Source organism: Chelon labrosus, assembly GCF_963514085.1.
Source record: "Chelon labrosus genome assembly, chromosome: 7".
NCBI classification, from domain to species: Eukaryota; Metazoa; Chordata; class Actinopteri; order Mugiliformes; family Mugilidae; genus Chelon; species Chelon labrosus.
This window is the reverse complement of record NC_140343.1, coordinates 16,786,474-16,810,950: the sequence shown is the minus strand read 5'-3', so window position 1 is coordinate 16,810,950 and position 24,477 is coordinate 16,786,474. Positions and strand designations below refer to the sequence as shown.

Here is a 24,477-nt window from a genome sequence, read left to right as displayed (position 1 = left end):
TAAAGAAGAAAGTTGGTTCTTTAGCAGAGCAGGAAATTTACTATTATAAATTTCAATGTGGAGATGTGAGAAATACAAAAACAAATGGAAGTCTATTACAAAATCTCACAAATGTTTGTATGTGTATATATATATATTGAATGTATATATATATTGAATAGCTTCTTCAACATTAGGTTACATAGAAAAATCACACACAAATATCTAATATGACGATTTAATATGATACTCATATTAAATACTCAGGGAAGTTAATTCCAACTATTTAAGATTATAGGTTGCCAAAAAGATTTCCCTGCAAAAAAAAAAATTAAAATTAAAAAAATAAAAAATAAATGGAAAGTCAATATTATATGCAGTAATTTTGGAGATGGCTGTCAAAAGCTTGCTATTGACTGCAGATCCGCTAGGGGGCAGATGACTAGAATCAAATTGTATACATCAGTTTTTTCAGGAAGGAATTGATTTTGTGGGTGGTGCAGAAATCCCAGACACTTGTGTATCAAATATGATACATCTGGGGTTATATTAATCGATCAGAAATGGACAGCAGTGAAAAAAAAAATGAAAAAAAAGAGCACACTCGACTGATCTCATTACTAAACTTTGCTAAAATGATTGAGAATGCATTTTGCTAAGTATATTTTGTAGCGTAACGATGGATTTGTCCTGATTTGTCCCAGACAAGGACATAACAGGAAAATACGTCAACACGTTCAAATGCTGGTGACAGTTCGGCAAGGCTTGAAAAATGGAGTCGATTTAAATAGTTCTTGAAACAGCTTGCTAGCTGGTGCAAAACCAACTTTGACCCTCTGGCAGAGGGGACATAGGCAGTACAGAAATATGATCAGAAGCATTCAGACACCCTAAACAATGTGTTTTAGTTGTCCTCTTGTGTTTGGATCACAGAAACACATTTAAAAACCAGTGTAAACTATTGTCACCAGCTAATGAGTTAGCTTAGCTTAGCATGATTAGCTCCAAAACAGGTAAGTTTATTTGCCCATGACAAACTGTTCTCTTAATTGAACGACACTAGACTGACGTTTTTATCTTAAAGTTACCTTAATCTGAAAGGAAATAAGGTTATATGAGCAAGCTTATTCACAAATCATTTATTTTTTCTTTTCATTTACACCATAAGTGGAAGTATCTGTAATTTGGCAATTTTATTCAGCGGTGAAAAGCCCACAGAGCATGAAAAAAAAAAAAAGGCTCAAAGAATATTTCACTGTCAAATCAATCTAGCAGCAGATGGATCACTTTTACCAAAATAATAAAATAACTGATCAAAGTCGCAGGTTGCATCTCATGCACGTCAAAATATGAAGAGCGTCTCCTCGGAGTGCACGTTGCCATGCAAATCATCTGAAAACCTACAGTCTAATCAGCACAGTATTTATGCCCCCTTGAAGATTATTTCCATTTCATTACGTTGTCACTCAGCCAGCTTTGTTTGTTTGGCTGAGCCTACGTTTGCCTTTGAACATCAACGGCACCTTTTGTCTGAAACTGCTGTAACATTTCCAGCGATGATCAGATAGCACTTCAGCTATTTTTATTTCTAGATGAGGCACTGGTCCAGAAAAATAAGATCCCGAGTCGATCGGTGAAGGCTGCAAACCCTTTGGGGTGCATGTAAAAAGGAGGCCTTCATCTCATGACACAAAGGGTTTGAAATGTGCAGATATGACTAAATAACTGTCTCATTCATCCTATTTAAGCACACCAAGAATACCAGATGTTTCTTTGAATCAAATGAATGTGGAGCCGTTTTAAGAAACACATTTATTACAGTTCAAGTGCGTAGTTATTCCAAGAAGTTTAGAATCAAGGGTACGCTGGGTCACAACGCTCCATCAGTCACTCCGCACATTTTTCTCTCGTACCCGCTTTTCAAAATGAACAAACACTGCTTATTTCCTTAAAACATCTCTTCTTTAAAGTTCTTTGGAAAAAGTTGAAACATCTGTTGTGATGAGAATGGCAATGGAAATCTCTACACCATGATACTGCACACACATGTATTACCAATCATGAATAGACATTATGGTCTGACCCCGAAAGTGTTTCTGAGTGATGTACAGGTCATATGTGACTCCGTATGGCTAAAGAACACACACACACACACCTGTGCGTCCTCTATAAGAGGTATTTTTCTGTGATTGAAGTCTTAGCGTTTCCCATCCAGTGGTGATTCCCTCATTTTTCGCCTGGACAAGTTCCCCTCCCTCCTTTCCATCAGTCTACTAGTCAGTTAATCAAGCGAGTTCACTGCGTGTGAACGGCTCCAGCAGCTCCGGGCAGTCCGCGGATCAGGAGGGCAGGCAGGGCGCGTTTGGATCAATGTCCTCATGTCTGTGGGAGACAAAGCCGGTTGGGATCCCGGGGCCTCCTCGCTGCACTCTGTCAATTCCACTCATCTCTTTCTGCTGGCTCGCCCCCACAAGCCTCTCAGCTGAAGAAATAAGTGGATTTTTTCACCTGCTGGAGATCAAAATCACCTGGGGAGGCAAGAGGTGATGTGTCAGAGCAGGTTTAAGTCATTGGACAGTAGTTACAGAAAGTAAATTGCAAGACTTGCATAGAACCACATAAACAGAACTTAAAACTAGCGCATCCCAAAGGGTAGGTATGTCAGCAAAAACTGAAGTAAATGAGGCTCATATCCAAAAACTGAAGCTAATGCAAAGGGAACTGTACTTTTTCCTTTGGCAGAGCGTCTCCCAGAAAAGTTGAAAAGTCCAGTTGCCTTTGTTTCAGCTTAATTTTTTTGTAAATACCGTGACCTGGATAACTGAGAACCTCCGCAGACAGATTGGGACACTTAAATAATAAAAATATTCTTTGGAGACCAACAACACTAACGTCCATTTCACAACGTTCTTCTTAATTCTCACACTGTGAAGCTAATCATAGGAACACCTGCAAGGTAGTGTGTGATACAAATGCTCAGTAACTGATAAATGGAATAATTTAGTCAGTATCTGAAGAAGAACAAACTGTGCAGCTCAAACCTAAATCTAAACAGAATGACTATGCTTTGCTGATGCAGCTATTTAGTTTTCCTGTGTCCTGGATTACTGTAATTCATTACTGTCCGGCTGTCCAAATAGCTCTTTAAAAAGCCTCCAGTTTATTCAAAATGCTGCAGCAAGAGCATTGATAGGAATTGGCAAGAGAGATCATATTACTCCAGTTTTAGCTTCTCGTTCATTGGCTCCCTTTAAAATCTAGAATAGAATTTAAAACCCTTTTCCTTACATACAAGGCCCTTAAAGGCCTCATTGTACCATATCGTCCCATCAGATCACTTCGATCTCAAAGTGCAGGCCTACTGTGGTTCTTAGGATTTCAAAAAGTAGAATGGGAGGTAGAGCCATCAACTATCAGGCTCCTCTCCTGTGGAATTTCCTTTTTCATAAAACTTATAGTTAGGGCTGGACTGAACCATCCCTTAGTTATGCTGCAATAGGCCTAGGCTGCTGGGGACGATGCACTGAGCACATGTTCTCTACTCTCTTCTCTCTGGCACCAAGCTCCTATCCTCTAATTTCTTATTTTTGGCATCAAGCTCCTGTCCTCTATTTTCCTATTTCTGGCATCAAGCTCCTGTCCTCTATTTTCTTATTTCTCTCATCAAGCTCCTGTCCTCTATTTTCCTATTTCTGGCATCAAGCTCCTGTCCTCTATTTTCTTATTTCTGGCATCAAGCTCCTGTCCTCAAATTTCTTATTTTTGGCATCAAGCTCCTGTCCTCTAATTTATTTCTGGCATCAAGCTCCTGTCCTCTAATGTCTTATTTCTGGCATCAAGCTCCTGTCCTCAAATTTCTTATTTCTGGCATCAAGCTCCTATCCTCTAATTTCTTATTTCTGGCATCAAGCTCCTGTCCTCAAATTTCTTATTTCTGGCATCAAGCTCCTGTCCTCAAATTTCTTATTCCTGGCACCAAGCTCCTATCCTCAAATTTCTTATTCCTGGCATCAAGCTCCTATCCTCTAATTTCTTATTTCTGGCATCAAGCTCCTGTCCTCAAATTTCTTATTTATGGCATCAAGCTCCTGTCCTCTAATTTCTTATCTAATTTCTTCTGTATTACTACTCATGAAATTCTGGTACAACCCTTTTCCATCGTCTTGTCAGTGTCTCTGGCCTGGAGTTGTGTGTTTCTGATCTGTGGAGCTCTATACTACATATGTGGTCCTGGTCCTCATCAATCTGCCTAGTCTGTATGGCCTCCTACCTGAATGCATAATTCTCCAACCTGCCCACGATGCCTCTTATATTCAATAATTATAGCTCTTAACTCACGTATGATATAACAACTGCTGTCACTAAAAGCTTTATTATTTATTTATTTATCATATTTATTTGACAGATGTATGTTTATCTCATTCCTTCTGTTGCTCTCTCTTTTTCTGTCTCTACCTGACCGGCCTCAGGCAGATGTGTCCGTCCACTTGAGTTGGGTTCTGCTCAAGTTTTCTTCCTGTTAAAAGGGAGTTTTTCCTTGCCACCATCGCCACGCTTGCTCTGGGGGTTTCAGGCCCGATTTTGTAAAGTGTCTTGAGACAATTTGTATTGTTATTGACACTATGTAAATAAAATTGGATTGTACTGAATTGGGCCAGAGCTGCAACAATTAACTGACAGTTGATGGCGAGTTGAGATATAAGCCAAATATTTGCCTCCTCCATCTATCTACATATGCTGTATATATTCCTCTCATGGAGGAAGAACATATGTTTTGGTTACAAATTTATAGAAATGAGATAATAAAATTTCAAACGATATCATTGATTTCTACAGAGAACTGAAGCAATTAATGATAATAAAGCAAATAGCTCCAGTTTGTTCTGAGGTGTTCCAAGACTGTGCTACTCTGTTCATTCCTCACATTCAGAGGAAGAGCCTTTTAAAGTGGGCCAAACTCAGAAACTTTCATTTTTAATATTAGACACTAGTGTTCAGTTTTACTGGGCACCGGTAACTTTGCTATGAACTTTAATATACAACTTGAATTCTAATTTTAGCTGCAGATGAGGTCCTGTCCTGCACTCTGTGCTTTACCTAGTGTGCTCTTTGCCTCTCTGACAACTGCAAACACCAGCAGGAGCTGCGGCGTGAATTATTGAGGAAAAGCCTTAAGAAGTGAGGAATGAAATGCTTATAATGGAGATAGAAAATGTTGCTTTAGTTAATATACTATACTAACCAATACATCTATGCAGCATGTCTTTGTTTCTTGTTGAAATATAACATAGGGGATGTACTGATACAGAATCTGTCCTAAAACTGCTCATTAATATTCGGCTCAATAATTTATTGTTGGGTAATTGTGTTCTGCTCTATGTACCGTAATATATTCATGTACTTTTTGACAAACTATTACATTCAGAGACTCAAAGACCCCAATGTTTAAACTTAAACTGAGGAAGGACAGGGGAACACTGAGTAAGCCAGAGCATTTTCTACGCTATTAGTGAGTCATTTGGGACGTCCGTGGCTCAGCAGGTAGAGCAGGTTGTCCATAAGGGTTAGTGGTTTCATCCCGGTACATTGACCACATGTTGAAGGGGCCTTGAGTAAGACAAGACTGGTGTGTGATTGTGAGCAAGTGGGTAAATGTGTGATTGTGTCTGTAAATTGCTTTGAGTACCGATAGGCAGACGAGCGCTATAGAAATGCAAATCATTTAACATTTCTTTGTGGTAGAAACGTAGCTGATTTTCTGAGACACACCCAGTGAAACGTGAATCAAATTAATAATCAATTCATGATTTCAGTCCATATTCAGTGGGTCGGCTATTGAAACCATTTTGACACACACACACACCCTAACATGCAGACCTGACCGGTCTCATCCACATAAGCTGATTATGCAGAGGAGGGACGCAATTAACAGTAATCAGCTTCTACATCCCAGCTGTTGGTGCCAAGCAGAGAGTAAGTGTTTAGATGGAGATGTAGACCAAGTTTTTTATGTTTGAGCAAGAACACTTACATGTCTACATGTCCAACTAGACACAATGTGGTAATTATTCAGACAACAGGCAACAATAAATAGCAACCATAGAACAAAGAACAGAAAACTGTGCAGAAAGTTAGTTCATTCGGTCCATCTGTCCAGTCTACTGTTAACCTTAAACAGAGCTTTAGGGCAAAAATGTCCTCTTCTATCCAATTATGGAATAGAAAAGGACCCCCCAAATAATACCCCATCCTCAGTGAGGCCAGGTGTTTGGGAGCTAGACAGCTGCATACAGACTGACCTCTCTGTGGCACTTTGGCCAGCAGCAACAACAGCCTCCTGTACTCCTGGTACTTCTTGTTCTTGGCTTCAGTCCTGTCACAAAGGTGGACAAAGTTAAGCTTTGAGAATATACTGTGGCAGTAGAAGGAAAGTACACTTTGTGAGTTGTCTCGTGGAGTTGACAGCCGTAGTCCAAGTGTCCTTTAGTTGCTGGCTCATTTAAACCTCAGCAGGTTGTTCACCTTGAGGTTGGTCAGGTACTCCCTCGACCTCTCCTTGTGAAATGTTGAAATTTGTGCTTCATATTAGTCAGCCAAAATGTCTGTACTTCCACATGTTCTCTACTCTGATGCCTGCCAGAATGGATTATGTGTTCGGGAACAATGATAATTTTGAGAGACAAAGAAGGTGAGGGCTGCTGGGGGGGGTAAAAGCTGTAGAAAAGGTGTCCAATTATCCCAAAGAGAGAGAAACACAATGAGATGGTGAGCATAACCCAGCCTGAGGCCAGTAAGACAGACACAAGGAGGGAGAACCATTTTGTATCTCATGTGAAGAAAAAACTAAGGATTTTACAATCTTATAACCTCTTGTGTGTGTGTACCTTTACCTGATTTGTTTGTACATGATAGCATTTGTCTAGCGTGAGCACACAGACAGACTGATTAGACTCATGTTTGATCTCAGATAGTAACTAAGGATGACTAACTATAATAAGCTTTATACCAGATGACTAAAAAACATATATATAAATACGTATATGCACAATATACTTGGCTATGATAGAATATTTGGCTAACATGTTGATAGTGAGTGTCAGTAACTCTGCTATATGAACAGACAGAGTGTCGTTCCTGAGATTTGTGTGTGTGAGCCCAATCAAACACGTTCCTGTACGAGGGTGAGTACACTCACTTGAGCCCGGTGCAGTATTTCAGCAGCAAGAAGTTGGACAGCTCCTGAAGGATTGGCTGGCTGTGCAGGGCAACAAACTGTTCCCGACAGACCTGACAGGAGGACAATGAGGCAGAGAGAGAGTGTACTTTGAGTTAGTCTGTTCTAAACGCTCGACCGACGAGCTCCTCGGACTAGCTGAGCAGGTAAATGACGGGCGGAGGAAAGGACAAAAAAAACAAACAAATGTGAAGGCAAGAGAGGAAAACAACAAACAGCGCTCCATCACCAAATCTGGTAAATGGATCATCTCCAAGAGCATAAACAACACTGCCATGGCTCTATGACTTCTCAGTTTCTCCTTTAGGAAAATGTTTTGTCAAATTTGCTGCAAAACATGTCAAGTGGATCATATGCATGACTTGTATCACTTGATATATCACGCACAACAGTCTGAAACATGGAAAAGGATGTAGAATGATTTTCTGTGGTGGTGCAGCTTATATTAAAGCATTTGGATTAGATTTATATAGAAATAAAAGAACAATTATTCATCTAATTTTTAACCTATAAACCACCCACTGAAAACTATTTTGCCTCTAGCTTGCTAGCATGACTGTTAGTTAGTTCCCAGATGTAAAACATAAACATAGTCTCCTGTTCTGAAAAGTGTAATACACAGAGGCTGGCACCATATAAATCAAAAAAGGTCAACTTCTCTTATTAAATACTATCAATGTGTATAAATGATGCTTCAGGCAAATTAACATGTCCTGATCAGACTGGTCCTTTTGAAAATATTTCAAAATTAATGCAAGTAGATATTAGGCCTAAAAGAGAGATGTTTCTGGGTCCGCCTAGATTGATTGACATATTTCAGTCAGATTCACCTGTCGATCCTCCCTGTAGTCCAACAAAACAAGATGTAGCTACATCCATCTTTAAAAACAGTGTATGGTTGTGCTGGATGTCTTCCTGTATGTTGTATAACTGTGGGGCATTCAGGTACGGTAAAGCTTCAGCATGTAAACAGACTGTTTTAAATATTATGTATCAGTCAAACAGGATCATGAAAAGAGGGATTTTAAACCGGTTTGGGATCGTTGCTTCTCTCTGAAATATTAAGAATAATACGTGTAAAACGTCATCTCCTATCCTCAGCTTGATAAACTTTTGCACTAAGAATCATAAACGGCTGTTTGACCTTAAACCAAGAATTTATCCTCACTTACATATTTGCGAAACCATTCACCATCTTATTAAAATCCAGAGCTCTGGTTATATCAGGAGTGCTATCAGGGAGGTTTCCCTGAACATTTTCTATGCATTACTTTTATGATTCATGCATTTTAAATCAATTTCTTCATAACTAGAAATTATTCTGATGTGTGTGTGTCTGTGTGTGTGTGTGTGTCACAGAACGAATCAAAAACCTGTCTATATGGACACCCTTCCCGGGGTTTGCCCTGCCTCTCAATCAGTGCACTGTGGGGTGGGATCCGGGCTCTTATAACTCTGAACAAGATGGGCAGATGTGTAGAAAACGGCATCATGTGCCATTAAAAAAAAAAAAGATAATTTTCTTGCGCTTAGCTTTTGACTAAGATGTTTAATGTCCCTCCTCTGCCGCTGTGTTCAATTACCTGTGAAATAAGGAAGGCGTACACTCACGCATCAAAAAATGGAGAATATGCGAGAGAATAAATGTAGTGAGAGGGAACTGCTTCATTGGTTATAACTCCACTGAGATCTGGGGAACACATTAAACTGTGGATGTGCTCTGAAGCTACATTTACAGAAAATTGGGGCTTTATGGTAATATTCATTCATTCATATTCTGCCAATTTAGAATCACCAATTAACCTAACCAGCATGTCTTTGGACAGTGGGAGGAAGTCGAAGTACCCGGAGAGAACCCAGGCAGACACAGGGAGAACATGCAAACTGCACACAGATTCGAACCCAGAACCCTCTTGCTGTGAGGCATCAGTGCTAACCACCATTCCACTGTGCCGCCCTTTATGGTAATGTGATCCATTTTATTCTCAGCCGTGTCTCAGTCTGGGCCCGACAAGCTACTTTCAGCAGACAGGGCTGTAGTCATTGATTCAGTACAACGGGTTCTGTCTGGTGCGGCTACCTGCAGCCAGCAGACTGTAAATGTATGAAGCAGTGAAAACAGGTTTGTTTTTCTGGCATCCCTCAGCAGGTGCTACGATATTAACCGAAGCACTCGCAGATGCAACACGGAATATTTTTATCAGCTGCTTCTGCTGTAAAGCACAAAAACACAAGCTCAGTTTTCAGTGTCTTTAAAAACACACACAAACGTCCCTTTGTTCCAGCTCAGAAACCTCAATATCACATGAGTCACCTTTAGCTTTAATTCATCAGCAAAAGGAGGAGAACACAAACCCCTTATGACACATGATCAGATGGGATGGAAACGGCTGTAAACGGATCATAAGGATGAGGGATGGTGAAGTAAACCTGGCCAGCTAGGAGTAAAGAAGAGGCTACTGTAATGTAATACCTTGTTCATGGTGTCCACGGTGAGGGCATGCGTCCAGAAACAGTCGTGAACTGAGACGAATGTCAGACCCGCACTGAGAGGGGACAAGAGGACAGGACACAAAGGGGTGATAAGAGTTCATGTGCAGATTACATAAAAGGCGAAAACAGAGTAGTCAGTGTTATTAAAAATCTGGTAGGCTTTGAAGAAAGGTGTCAAAGCCAGCATGACCTCTATCAGGAATCATAGCACCTGTCATGAGGACAATTCTGTTATATTACAAGACAGACAACACCTATCTGAGGTGAAGATTGTATTTAAGAAGAGACCGCAGTTTTTCAAAGTCATTTGAGTTCAGGCGTACATGAAGAGTTAATATCAGGAGCATACTTATCAGACAAATGTTCTCAATCCTTGTTTTATGTCAGGCGTTCAAGACATGCAAGATTCAAGAGCAGTATGTTAAATGATACCTGTAGCAGTGGAGAGAAGTCAGCATCATGTGTGTGGAGTCCAGAGAGTGGATGAAGTTTGGAGGGAAAGCGTTCTTCTGTTTAACTGTGTCAGGCATCCTGAGAAGAGACAGAAAAGAAATACGCAGATCAGCCACAAGATTACGACTACTGACAGGAGAAGTAAATAACATTGACCACCTTGTGACAATACAATGTTCTGCTGGGAAAACTTTGGACCTGGCATTCATGTGGGGGTTACTAAGACACGTACCACCCACCTAGACCTAGCCTTGATGGCAGCAGCCATCCCCAGCAGGATGTAGGCTGACACAGGCACACAGACAAAAACGGTTTAGGAACCTCCAAATTCACTAGATCCCAAACTATTTATGTATCTGTGGGATGATCCACAGAGGCCCCTCCCCTCAACCCATAGGACCCAAAGACCCCCACTAACCAACATCCTGTTGCCAGACACCACAGGACACCCTCAGAAGGCCCATGTCCATTCTCTCATGAGCCACAACTGTTCGGAGGCACAAGGGAGACCTACACAATATTAGGAAGGTGGTCATAATGTTATGCCTGATCAGTGTGATAGACTCATGAAGATAGTTTCACACTTTCTGTAATGGTTCCTGTACTTTTGGGTATGATAGGATGCTTTAGCCAAACGATCTTACGAGTCGTGACGACGTGACGAATTGGGCTCATAATTCCCAAGGAGATATCAGAAAATCCATGTTTTGATTTATCTTCAAGTTTTGAATAAGAGAGCATCCAAATCTAGTGACATAAAAGAAATAGGACAAGGTAATATAAAAAACAAAACAAAAACATCCTGTCAATCTTTATCCCCTGTGTTCCCATCACCCTGAGCCAGTGCCATTCAAATCATCTGGGCTGCCACAGACCAGAACCATCTTCTAATGGGAATGCAGAAAGAGCAGCTAGAGAGCCTGAGCCTGAGCCAAACAAAAAGGCACATACCACGCCTGTTTGTCAGTCTCATTTTCCCATTTTTGGCTTGGAAAATGTTCCAAGAATGACTTTTATCAGAGGGCTTTTCGATCTGCCGTTCAGGGCTTGAGCTGAGCGAAAACAAGATTCGCGGGAATTCATTTGCAAGCACGTACAAGACTATATCTCGCACCTACACACAAACATGTCACCTTCAACTCCCCTAGGCCTGACAGACTGGAAAGTCAATACTCTAAGGGCTAGCAACCACACAGCCTACTGAAGTGCAACTGTCCTCCCTGTAGAGCAGGCTGTGAATTCACTTCATATCAGAGGAGATGCCGAAAGTTGAAATAGGGCTACAAATGAATTATATTAACAACTGCAGTTTAGAGGCCTGTCACTCCGCTGCCTGCGCCTCTAAACTTGAATGCTGGATAAGGTTTCAGGGAGCTTTAATTACAGCATGCTCAATTAGGTGTTCGCCTGTTTGTGTGTGTGTCCATGAAGGGGAAGGGCGAAGGAAATCGGGGGGTTGTGTCAAGTTTGGCTCAAAATGTCAGTCCGTGATCCTTTCGCTGACAGCCAATCTTAAGTTTGAAGCGCAACTCTCTCATCTCAGACTTCCTTCTAACCCCCGCTCGGCTTTGGCTTGTGTCTCGCACTCACGGCACCGGATCTGTGGTGTACTGTGGATGTCAGACTGAGGAGGACGGCTGTCAGTCTTTGTCATCTGCATCTCCAGCGCTTTCGCACTCTGTCACTCCTTTCACTCGCCATCGCCGTGTCAGTCTGTTTGTGTTACGCGCTCGCTTCCGTCTCTTCTCAGCCCTCTCTGTCTGCGCATTTTTATCTCTCTTTGCAGTTGCTTGAGTACACTTCTAAAAATAGATCCACGTAGTGATAATTCAACGTGAAATGTTTGAGTTCATTCACATGTTAAATCTCAAACTCATTTAGTCGACATCAGAGGCGGCGGCTTATCTGTCCAGCAACAGTAGCCTTACCAGTATTATTCTGCAGGAGATTTAAATTCTACCCAACAAGGTCACCAAGGACATACTGATATGTGTATTTAATCACTATTTTAACATTTAACCTGGACTAGACATAATGAGTGCTCTACACAGCTCATTGGTGCAGTTTCTGAAGTTGTTTGATTTATTCTTCATCATGTTCTTATCTTGAATCCCGTATTTTTTGGCCTGTGATCTAATTTAATCCGCAAATACGTCTATTTGCTTCTAGTTAATAAGTTATTGTGCTGGTCTACAACATTAAATTTTTCTCTAGATCTGTAAATGAGTCTTGAGTGGCCGAAACTTTGAGCTAGTTTTCATTTCTTAATCCACTGAATGTGTTAAACTATGATTTCAAAGCAGCTCCACAAAACTTCTGACGGCTTTATGACAAACGCTAAGTTACTTCAGAGCTTGAGTAGGCAATTAGTGATGAATTCACCGGAGACAGCAGTTTTGTGCTGCTGAAGTTCTCAAAAAGTGTAAGCTAATTGCCTACGGAGAACTCTACATTTATTCACCACTAAAAGCTGAACACAGAGTTGTCAGGAAGTGTGAAGCTACAACTTGTGTCTCCCAGCTGAGAACTAATGACCTGATCTGATCTTTCACCACGTTTTCTCTGTTACTGTTGCAGGTCACAAATACCGATATATAACACAACAACTGGTGACACATTGGCTGAAAATGTCAATGAGCGTCACGAGAGAAGAAAGAGTTAACGTAAAATCAGCTGTTTGTGTGAGAGAGGAGAAACGTAAACAGGTGTTAGCTGCAGCTGGACTTACTCTTTGATGTCGTAGCTGATCTTGACGTTTATTTGTTGCATGGTGCTCTTCATCTGGAGACAAAAGACAAAGAAATGAAGTGGTTAATGAGCTCACTTCCATCAGATCCCAGCTAACCAATATGTCTGCTGCTCAACGTGAAACAGTGTTAAACAGAGTGCAAAAGCTGAAAACAGCCTGATATAAAAAGCAATAAAAAAGAAAAAAAATCATAAAAGACAATAAATATATAGGATGCATATTTGGTACTATGCTGCCTTTTAAATGCTGTCATTTATGTTACAAACATTGACCTGTCAGATTAAAATCAAGATCAACGTTTGGAAAATAAAATATTTCATCAAGTTAGATATTTTGAAATGCAAAACATTAAAGTAGGCTAATATTAATTAAAGATCATCAGTGATTTGACTTCTACAAAAGTTTCTAAATCACCAGATAATATCTTTAAATTTCTTCTTTGGTCGAAAATGAATTAGGAGATTTAAACAAATTAGGAATTAGCGTAGTTTAATCAGGCCATTTCCACACCAGGCCTTACATTACATAGGCTTTCAATGAGGCTAAATAATGTTTTATTACTTGAAATGCACCCGACCCATATAAACCGCAGCCACTTCACATCATGGACACTTCCAAATCGTTGTTCCAAGTAAATCTATTATGATTTCATGCTTCAGGTTGACTTAAAATTACTCATTTCAGATCCCAGCCTGTATGACCAGAACTAAGAGGCAAAGTTAATAATTCCATTACATTATAACATAGCTGATAAGACACAGAATTACAGTCTTTCTGAACATCCACTCATACTACATTTTTTTTTTAACTCAACCTTATTTAGGTCAGTGGCGACATGAAGTCTGGTGACACAGAAACTCTAGACAAGCTACTTGAAAGCTGTGACTGTGGTTCAAAAGGTGCAACTCTGCTTTACTAATTAAAATAGTTGCAGTCGTCTCTGCGGTGTCGTTTTTGTACTTCAAACCCAGCATCAAACAGACATTTCTTCCAACTGGGAACACGATGTCATTCAGTCATGTTTCATTAATGGATCTTGGCAAAAAAACAAAAAACAGATTGAAGTACGCTGGATTGGACTGGTTCTGTGTGAAAGCAATACTCATACTCTGAGCTGGTCTTGAATAAACAGTCCATCTTTGGGTTAAACAGAAGTGTGTGTGAGCACTTCATGGTATCCCCGTTACGGCCAATGCACCTTGATCACTTTACTGCTTTCTGAAAAGTTTCCATGAAATGGGGACCTTATTTCCAGGAAAACAGTCACCTGGGAACCAGTGAATTTTTAACGCTGACCTCATCCTACGTAAGTAAGTGCAAATACAACAATAGCCAGTAAGGTCGAGATATATGTTTTTTTACGAAGCCCCACTCCTCCTCCTTTTTGTTTTGCTCAACTTATCCCAAATGTTACCAGTTTAGAATGAACCCAAACCGTTATCTCACACTAGCAATGAAGGGAACAAAGATACTATTTCAACTACTTCACCTGTTCTCACCTTACCCACAGTCAGACATCTAGATGGGCATCTATACGACACCTCACACATATACGTTCACACATGGACACAGCAGCAGGTAGTAACAATTTACCCACTGACAGGTAAGAGATTGAAGAAGGAAACGTCTTCAAGAAACAAACAGAAAAACTGGAAGGCAACTGGTGAAGTACTACAGTGTTGTTAAAAGCAGGTGGCACTCAGTCATAATGATTCATACTTCCATTAGATTTAATTACATGTTGTTTACACATCGCTTGTGTTGGGAAGTTTGTGCATCGAACAGGGCAAGACAGAAACGAGCAAGCTATATTCTCCTTTTCTGTGCATGATGCTACATTGAACACTACTTGCATGGCATACTTGACTGACTGAACTGTCAGAGGTGTGGGTGCATTGTGGGTAAGGTAATCTTTACAACACATAAGAATGAAACCAGTTCAGCTGCTTTGATTTCTGTGAGTCTGACGATGACAAATTATCCACAGACGATTATCTACTTAAGCCTAATAGCCGGCCATTAATGGAAAAGGAAAGATGAATGAAGCACAGCAAGGAAGCAAATCATATACACATAGAGAAGGTAAACACAGGGGTTTCTGACACACTCTCTAAGAACAAAACTAAAGCCTCTATTGACAGTTGTTCCTTATAGAGAGAAGACTTAGCACTCTAATCTCCTGGGCCTCCAGGGACCTTTCTAGTAATCTGGGCCAAGCATGTGTTTTGGGTCAACATTTCCACGACCTTTGGAACCGTGCCTGGGCGCAAACGAATAGCTACTATCATGGAAGAGACACGGTTAAACAACAGGCAGCCTACTCCTCATCAATTTCAGCACATTCCAGCATTGTGTTTACCTTACACTGAGTCTACACTAATGCACCCATTTGTCCGTTACTCTGCCTAAACACATTTTTTATTTTTTTGCAGCGATGGAATGGAGCTGTGATGCTGAAACGTCGAGTTCATGTGAACTGTGAATAATCAAAGGGCTTTTCTTGTCATTACACATCCTTATGGCTGTTCAGATGAGATTAGCCTACAATGATATAAATGAACAGAAAATGTGTTTGAGTTTGTTTGTTTGTTTGTTGCCAGTAATTAGTGAGCTCACACGAGGACTAATTTGCATATATTTCCTTGCTTTTTAGGTCAAATTCATGGATTGCTTCACAAAAAGGCAAATAATAATTACAATAAATCCACACTGAGCAGCATGATGGCTCAGTGGTGATAATTTCAGTGAGATTTACATGTCCTGAAATTGCTAGGGCTGAAGGAAAACGGACGCATCAACTCCCGTCAGTTACTGGCTTTATATAACCATTGACAGACTGAAATTTATTTTCCACAGCATGACCACTTCCTTAGGAGCCTCAAATAACCCTGAGTTTGGTGCTAATGCACAGCTTTTTTTTATTTGATCTTGCTTGCCTCTCTGTGGGATGAACACTGAGGACAGTGGACCTTTGAAGTGAACAACCCTCTGCAATTCCAACCATTCCCCATTCAGCTTCATTATGTGTCTATAATGACTTCCTGGAATGCAATAAGCCAAACATTTTATGTGTTAAGCTCTATGGGGAGCTGTAAAGGTTTTAGACGGAGGGACATAACTTGTGGGGGGGGGGGGGGTATTCTCACACACATTTAAATAAAATCACACCCTTGAGCAGACTTACTCTGGGCAATTTCACTGATTTATCCGAGAGATTTTAGCCAAGCCAGCATTGACAAGAAGGTGGAACTGGGGCATCAAGACCATTTACATTGACATCAGATGAGACTTGGTCCACTGATATATTGATGGAGAGTTATTGAACCTTTGCTTCAGATATTACATCCAGATGAGTCTAACTGAACACAAGGCTTACAGCTGTGAACGATCAGCATGGGTGCCATAATAACTGCTCTATTATTCAGTGGTTGAAGTGCACATCTATGTTTCTTTATATGATCTTACCACTTCAATCTGAATCTCTATTGTTTACAAAGAAACCTTTTCAATAACAAGAATCACATTTGTTTTGGTGATTTATAAAATACTTTTAAAGACAAATACACCCACATCATCCATGTAGTCTTCAGGAAAGATTTGTTCAGTAGATGTTAAGGTATGCCCAAGATAAAAACCATTTTAGAAGCAACAATGGTTGCTTTGCTGATACTAAAGCTGTATAATATATTAACTTCTCTGTAATTTAAACCAATCAGTCATAACATTATGACCACCTTCCTAATGTTGTGTAGGTCTCCCTTGTGCCTCCAAAACAGTTGTGACTCATCAGAGAATGGACATGGGCCTTCTGAGGGTGTCCTGCGGTGTCTGGCAACACAGTGTTGTTAGTGGGGGCCTTTGGGTCCTATGGGTTGAGGGGAGGGGCCTCTGTGGATCATCCCACAGATACTTGATCAGTTTGGGATCTAGTGAATTTGGAGGCCAGGTCAACACCTTGTGCTGTTCTTCATGTTATTTGAGTCGTTGCTAAACTGTTTTTATGTGTGTGTCTGTGTCAGGCTGCATCCTGCTGGGGATGGCTGCTGCCATCAAGGAGTGTCATTGCTATGGGGTGGGGGTGCCTGGTCTGGACTAGGTGGGTGGTACATGTCTAAGTAACATCCTCACAAATCCATTCATTCATCTTCTGTAACCGCTTGTCCTCTGGAGGGTCGCGGGGGTCACTGGAGCCTATTCCAGCTGTTACTGGGAAAGAGGTGGGGTACACCCTGGACATATCACCAGTCCATCGCAGGGCTAACACAGAGAGACAGACAACCATTCACACTCACACCTACGGCCGGTTTAGAGTTACCAATTAACCTAATGAGCATGTCTTTGAACGGTGGGAGTAAGCCAGAGTACCCAAAGAGAACCCACACAGACACAGGCAGAACATGCAAACTCCAGTCCCAGCCAACATCATGAGGTTGTCTTTGGCTGTTGGTGACTGGAAAAGACCAAAGTCAGTGCCACTTCATGCAAAGTTTAAGCTGTGCCAAAGCCTATCCACCCTGCCCCTGAAGTAATTCTTCATGCCAGTGAAAGCAGACAGACTCTGTGTTCTGTCACTGCATGCATGGTGATATTTATTCAACGCTGCATTTTTTTTAAACCACAATTATTAACAGGTGGATATTCTTCCTTAGCATTCATGTACAATGTCAAAGTCCGCTCTGTATTTAGTTGGCTTAAAACTCATGGGTTGTATAGTACAATAAGCATGATTCCAGGGAGATCATGCAAACTCCACACAGAAAGGCCCCAGTTGGTCAGTGGATTTGAACCCAGAACCTTCTTGCTGGGTCCAATAGTTTCCCAGCAGAAGAGTTTATCTATAATTCATTGAGGCTAATATAACAACCAGGCAGAGATCAATTAATTAATCTAGAGAAAACAGATTCTTCTCTGCCATTACATATTGATAAGTTGGAGAGGAGGTACAATTTCAGATGACTGACATTTTCTTTGATTTCTTTGACTACAGCAAACATCAAATAAGGGGTTCAGAACAGAAGCGTAGCTAGGTAAAACTCCATTACTTTCTCCACTGGCTGCTATCTCATCCATCATCACTGTAGGAGGACAGGTAGGTGGATCTGTCCTTCCCCTCTTAACATCCACTCTCCTAATGGACATGTTTGAGGGAGGGAAAGGAGAAGCTGTGATGTAAAATGCGGCGAGGGAGGAAGAAATGGAGGCTACCTGTGATGTGAGTTATGGAGTGTCACGCTGTAAATGAGGTCACGGCCGCCCACTATAACCTTGTTTAATATAATGTATACTGTATATGTATATGATATGTGTATGAGACCTGACTGAAACCCTGGAATGAATGAGACCTTGGCTGGGCCTGTGGTGTGTCTGCGGGGAATAGACTCAGGAAGCATAAATCACCTCAGAGTTGTAGTGTAGATGGCCATGGACACCACGGTCATCAGCAATCACATATAAGCTAGAGGGGGATTCCCCATTCATCCCATGATGGTTAATATCACACGTCTTATCTTTTTGAAAGGAACCAGTTGTGTGTTATAACTAAAACTCTGCTTTACTCTGCTCTGTTCTGGGTCACCTGTGCCTCTCCTTTTGCCATTCTCCCCCCGCAGACAGATGAAGACAGCTGCAGACTTGCAGTGTCACATGCACCCCAGAGCTTCACCAAACTTCCTGACCTTTATCCAGAGCTTCTTTCCTCCGGACTTTTCTTTCTTCCGCCTCTCGGGGGTGTCCTTGAAACTCAAACTGCATTTATTATTTCACCCCAAAATGCCACAAGATTCTGCCAGATCAACGAAACACCATGCTACCCACGGGAACGGCTCTCCACTGTTCCAAAGCAAACGGAGCCATGGAGGGCATCACTTCGACATTTAGAGGTACCTAGTTCTCCTGAATTTAAATGAAAAGCTGAGTGATTCTGACCGAACAGGCCTCTACGACTTTCACCCACTGCGCTGCTTCTATACAAAGGAAAAGTCAGCTGGACAGACTGATCATATTATCTGTTCACCAATATCGCACAATAGGAGTCAAAAATCTGTATATTAGCAATATGGGTAGATTAAAAATAACAAAGGTATACTGAACAACTGTAAAGAGACCCAAATATCACAGATGCAAAACGACAAATAAGAGGTGAAAAATAACAGAGATCCACAAGACCACCACAAAGATAGGTGACTTTACAGGAATGCTAAATGACCACTAATGAGGATGTGTCTTGCCCTTATGTAAGAAGGTGGGGGTTTATTACGTATCTTTGCCTGAGGACCCACTGTCTCATAATCAATCCGTGATTGGAAAGAGGATTTCTTCAAACTTTTATTTAAAGGTATAATAATATCCTGGGCTCAGAACACATTAGGTTTAATTATTTAACAATGCCCTATTTTTGTATTGCTACAGGCCATAAGCAACTACTGTACTTTACTGTTCTGTACTGTACTTAAAGGAAAACTGTCCACAGAGCCCAACTGTCCCAGGAAATCATCAATTACCACCAAAAACCTAAAGTAACCTGATTCTCTCCACATAAAGGACATTATATCATAAGCTTTTAGTCACGCTATAAACTCACAAATCCGGGCAAATCCAGCCAATCCAGCTGATTATTCCCTCGTGTCACCCTCCACTGAGAGTGAGATTTGACTGCAGGCCTGTCTGGAAGTGGGAATAAAAAAATAAACGGGGAATCTGAGACAGAGTGACCTCTGATCCGATTAGTATCTTCCAATCCTGTTAGGCAGCCTCCCTGATGTATGTTCACACTCCATTCAGCTACTTCATCCTACTCTAATTTCCTAACCTCTTATCAGCCATGGAAAATCCTTGATCACACAGGTCAGCGTTTGTATCTCATTTCTGTACGAGCACTGGAAACAACCAGCAGTTGATGTGATGATAATGTAGCCACTTTCTCCCCACTTACTGGTTTTCTCTCGGTGCATCACATTTCATTTTTCCCATTCTATCTGGAGTCTAATTACTAATGACCCTCAAAAACACAGCGGCCTTGGATTTAAGAGGCAGAGAGGAGACTGGGAGATTGAATTTAATCCAGCTATGCAGGGAAAAGGTGACCTTCCTGCAAGTTAGTTTCATTTTCGTGGCACAATGATGCAACTGGATTAGGGAATTATTGCGGGGGATGAGGAACGTTATCTGTGAAACATGAGCTAAAACCTCATTCAGGCACACAGTTATCTCTTCATTCACTCATATTTAGGCTTTGGAAAAGGCCCAGCTAGTTATTCAAAGGAAGCAGATCAAATCAGAGTGAGGCGCCCTACTACATTAACAGAGAGAGAGACGCATCCTCTGAGGACCTACCATCTGTCACCCTCGCTCTCTTGCATCTGCTAGGTGTCTCTCCCCCTCTAAGCCAACCTCATGCTTGATGTCATTCCAAAAGAGCAGGTAGCATGCTTGACCAACCTGGAAGCTAGCTGTCTGACTGTGCTTGTCTCCACCTGCTGCTTTATTAATGACTTAATGATATCAGAGGTCAAAGTGCGTTTCATATAATCAGGCACGCTTTAAACACATGCAGCCTTTTTCTTTTTATGTACACACAAACACACATAAAGCGGCGTTATCTGCACACATGCTGTTACACAGACATGTTATCTCGGAAACATGTTTACTGTTGGCGTCGCCATGGTGACGGACAACTCAAGTGATGCTGATGAGCTCCGTTAAAAGTTGGGCCACTCACAGCAATCACAATACACCATCGGTGACACACTCCTACGAAGCAGCCAGTGCTTATAGCTCCATGATAGCTTGGGTGTCCTGTATAAGAGAATACTGAGACAATAGTCATTTTACTGAGTCACTGTCAGTGGGTAGAAGGCTGACAAAGGGATAAGAAGAAGAGGAGAGGGAATTAAAAGAGTAGAAATCGAAAACCCAACAGTAAATCTCACAAACTCTCTTCTTTCATGTTTTGTTGGGAGAAAAAAACGCACTGACAGCTTAACAGTGAATCACAGAACTACAAGCAATAGTCACTTGTCCTTCCGGTTAGAAATCGCGGAGCTTCTTGGAAAACCTTTCCCACCCAGCAAACAGTGAGAGCATCTAATCAAATTCAAATCTGAGCTAAGAGGAGTGCTTGTCAACTATCTATTTGTTAAAAAGTGGATGATAGAATAGCATGAAAAGTCATTCTGGTCTATGCATAATGGAAATGCAATTAATTCAAGTAAATGCTTATTGAGCCTCGCCAAACCACAATGATCAGATATTTGAAAATTGAAAATTCGTAGGATTCCTTAGAGAGGATCATTTTTTTTCCTAGCTTATTATAAGATGCTCTGTGCTTTAGCACACATTCAGTCTCAAATACAATAATGGATAATACACTAAAGTGGAGCATCTCATGTAGGTTTACATTAATATAGAAAGAACTGTGTGGGAGGTAAAGCCCTTTCAACGAACACAATGCGCAGACTTAAAAGGTTAAAAATGAACCAAACTGTCTGCAACTCAATGTTTCTTGGGCAACTGTGCGTGATTACTTTGACATTTAGATCCGTATGGAGGGTAACGCTGTGACCATGCATGTGAAAAGGATAATAATGAAGCTAAAATCAACTATTTGTAGCATTTATTTTAAATTGAATCTGTCCAAATACTGTGACTGTGCATTAACAGGTCACATGTGTGCACTTGCCTTCTCTCTGCCTACGGCTAACCGGCTACACTGATTTATTAACGGGTTCATTAGAAATTCCATCAAAGTTCAATGAAATATAATGTGTGGAATCTGTGGCATGAGGATTATAGTGAAAGTGATGATCCACAGCATTTCACTACCTCATGGAAAAATATGAATCAGAACAAAAAAGACAATGATGTGTCAAACATCAGCACATAACTGTAAAGGGAATAAATAGGCCAGCAGAAACAAGGTTTCTATCATTGGTCGCTATGAAAGGAGGCCTAAATTTGGCAAAGCTCAGCTGTTTGTCATACGTATGAAAACAAAATAACAATGAAGAGAAGAAAGAGTAGGACACAGATTTTTATGCGAACCAACATAACAAGTGAGCTTGACCATGACTTCTGATGAAAATAACATGAAAGCTCCGCAGTGTAACTGCAATAGATATAAATTATACCCTCGCTTAGAGAGATAGTTCTACCACACAGGTCTTAGGGTGAGACTTACCACTTGGTTGCGTGCGCGGTGGTACGGCTGAATGATGGGTAAACCCAGGGGTGTCACCCACTCCACAGTGTGGCCAGACTTGGAGATGAGCCTGGCGCTCTCCGTCAGCCAATCCTGCAACAGACGGATGATGTTAAGTGAGCACACACGTTGATGAGCATACTCAGAAAGCATTTACAGTTCTGACTGAATCAAAGGTGCAAACAGTGCCTAACAGTGCCTATTTATTTTGTGAGCATGTTTGTGTCCATGCTTATTGGTCTGTATCTGTAGATGAGAGTGCAGTCAAGTTCTGAGAAACAGGCTAGAAATATAAAGATCCCATTTGTGCATTTAGAGGAACAATCTGAAAATAGGAACTTCCAACAGCCACATCATCAACAGATGATCTATGCATTTAACTTCTACTTCCGCTGCTCTGATTCAAGGAGCTGCCAACAATTGTTGCAGTGGAACAGGTGAGGAGCTGTTGCTTACTCTAAAAATTGCAACAGTGCTGTTTGCGTAAGTGTCTGGCACAGTTTGTGTCAAGAAGGAAGACCTATTAATGTCCCACAAGTGCCTCCACACACATACGCGCACATAATGAGCTGTGGGAAAGATAAATATGTCCTAGCACCTGAAGCCGCAGTCTGACCCAAAGCGGCTTCATTCATCACCACCTCCCTCCCTATATTCCCAAGAGCGATGAAAAGATATTATGAAAGGAAAGAAACAGAAGCAAGAGTTTAACTACCGAGACAGCCAGAGAGATTTCTTGATCAGCCATCAGACTGACTTGATGTGAGCGTAGAGGAAGACTGAGGAGTGGACAGACAGGGTGAGCGCAGTTTGAAGGGAAACTGAAGAGAATAGCAGCGTTGACAGAATGAATGGAAAGTACAGAGAAGCTCGGAGAGGTCAGTAACGACAGCACCGGGATTGATCAGCTAATTCCCTCTCACTCATACTTGAAGTCTTCTCCATGAAATGAGAGGGGATTTGACCTATATAAAAGGAGCAGGTTAACACACACACACAAACACACGACCATCAGCTCGGCACTAAGGTACGATGGGAAGGGGATTTTTCATCTCAGACCGGGCCGTCCCTGCACATTCCCCAGAAGACACACACACCAGCAGTGGGTGGTGGTTCTATTAGCTCTCTAGACTCCTCTCTGCCTGTGGAGATAATGCACAGTCCCCTACCAGGTGCACGTCCTAAATCTATAAATGGAGTCTGAGTGATGAATGGGTGTCAGTGCTGGGGCAACAGTGAAGTAAACTAGTGATTAATAAAAGTAAAACCACGAACGCATCATTAGTAGGTCAGTAGTCAGGAATGATTTTACAGGTGGGTGATTTCCTCAAAAGTTTCCTGGAAAGACTTGGTGATGTGATTTAGTATTCAGTACAGGGAAAATAGAGTTATATTATACTATTTCATTATAAGTATAAGTTGTTGTCAAGACAAATCTATTAATTCATTACTCTTTATTATTATGTGTTTGTCTGTGCACCAATTACTCAGTTAATGCAATTAATTGTGTGTAAAAGTGTATTCACTGACATTTGCTTCAAGTATTTATCAAATTGGGAAACTTTGGAAGAAATTATTTGGAAAAATATGTTACATTATCATTATGAACACGGAGAAAGGTTAGAATATCTAGGTGAATTTTATAAATGCATAATTTTTTGTAGTCAAACTGTGTACAGGTATTTCAAATCAAATCAATATTTCTATTTACTGTTACCAGTATTGTTACAAGAACTGATCATTTGCATAAATATTCATGTTTAAGAAAGGGTAATTAACTCACCTGGATCTCTCTGGTTCCTGTAAACATCTCCTTCAACCCACTGAACACCTGGCATACCAGGTAGCTGGATGCTTCCCATACAAACTCCTGGAAAAACCAACACGTTATTATGCTTTTGTATTTATTCACACAGTTTTGCTCCGTTGCATTTCTAAATTAAAACAGCACCTATATATTATTAGCAGTCTTTATTAAGGCTATTGTTTGAGATTGATGGTATAATGCTAATAGTGTTATAAATGGTAAGACTGAGTTGTATGTTCCTCATATCATTACAGTGATATGATCTCCTCCCTCACTAGGCGCTGCCTCATCTTCCACAGCCATTCCCAGTGTAATCAGTCACAATTACACTTCCCACTAATTCCCTGTTTAAAGAATTAGGGACATTATGCAGAAGTAATTTAGCACAATCCTCTGGCTGTGAGATGGCAGACACTCTGACAGCAGGATCATGCTGATCCCATCGATACAGACAATGAGATTAACTCCAACTATTGTAAAGAACTATATTGCTATGGGGCCGATAAAAAAGCGCTACAGTGCTGTAAAAGAAGATTAAATACTTCCATTCTCCTGCCACGGTGTCA

The 24,477-nt window shown here is 41.0% G+C and overlaps 1 protein-coding gene across 1 annotated transcript in view; it reads right to left on the bottom strand.

Annotated features, from left to right (window-relative positions):
- Window positions 1-1,110: 1,110 nt before the first annotated feature.
- The window catches only part of polrmt (polymerase (RNA) mitochondrial (DNA directed)), a 46,674-nt gene continuing 23,307 nt past the window's right edge, over window positions 1,111-24,477 (bottom strand). The window contains exons 14-21 of the mRNA XM_084547568.1: window positions 23,888-23,974; window positions 22,084-22,197; window positions 12,888-12,940; window positions 10,139-10,237; window positions 9,687-9,759; window positions 7,175-7,266; window positions 6,279-6,352; window positions 1,111-2,507 (exon numbers count right to left, since the gene is read on the bottom strand). Coding sequence (XP_084403694.1) covers window positions 2,458-2,507; window positions 6,279-6,352; window positions 7,175-7,266; window positions 9,687-9,759; window positions 10,139-10,237; window positions 12,888-12,940; window positions 22,084-22,197; window positions 23,888-23,974 — 642 coding nt within the window. The 3' untranslated portion in view covers window positions 1,111-2,457. The remainder of the gene's footprint in view (window positions 2,508-6,278; window positions 6,353-7,174; window positions 7,267-9,686; window positions 9,760-10,138; window positions 10,238-12,887; window positions 12,941-22,083; window positions 22,198-23,887; window positions 23,975-24,477) is intronic.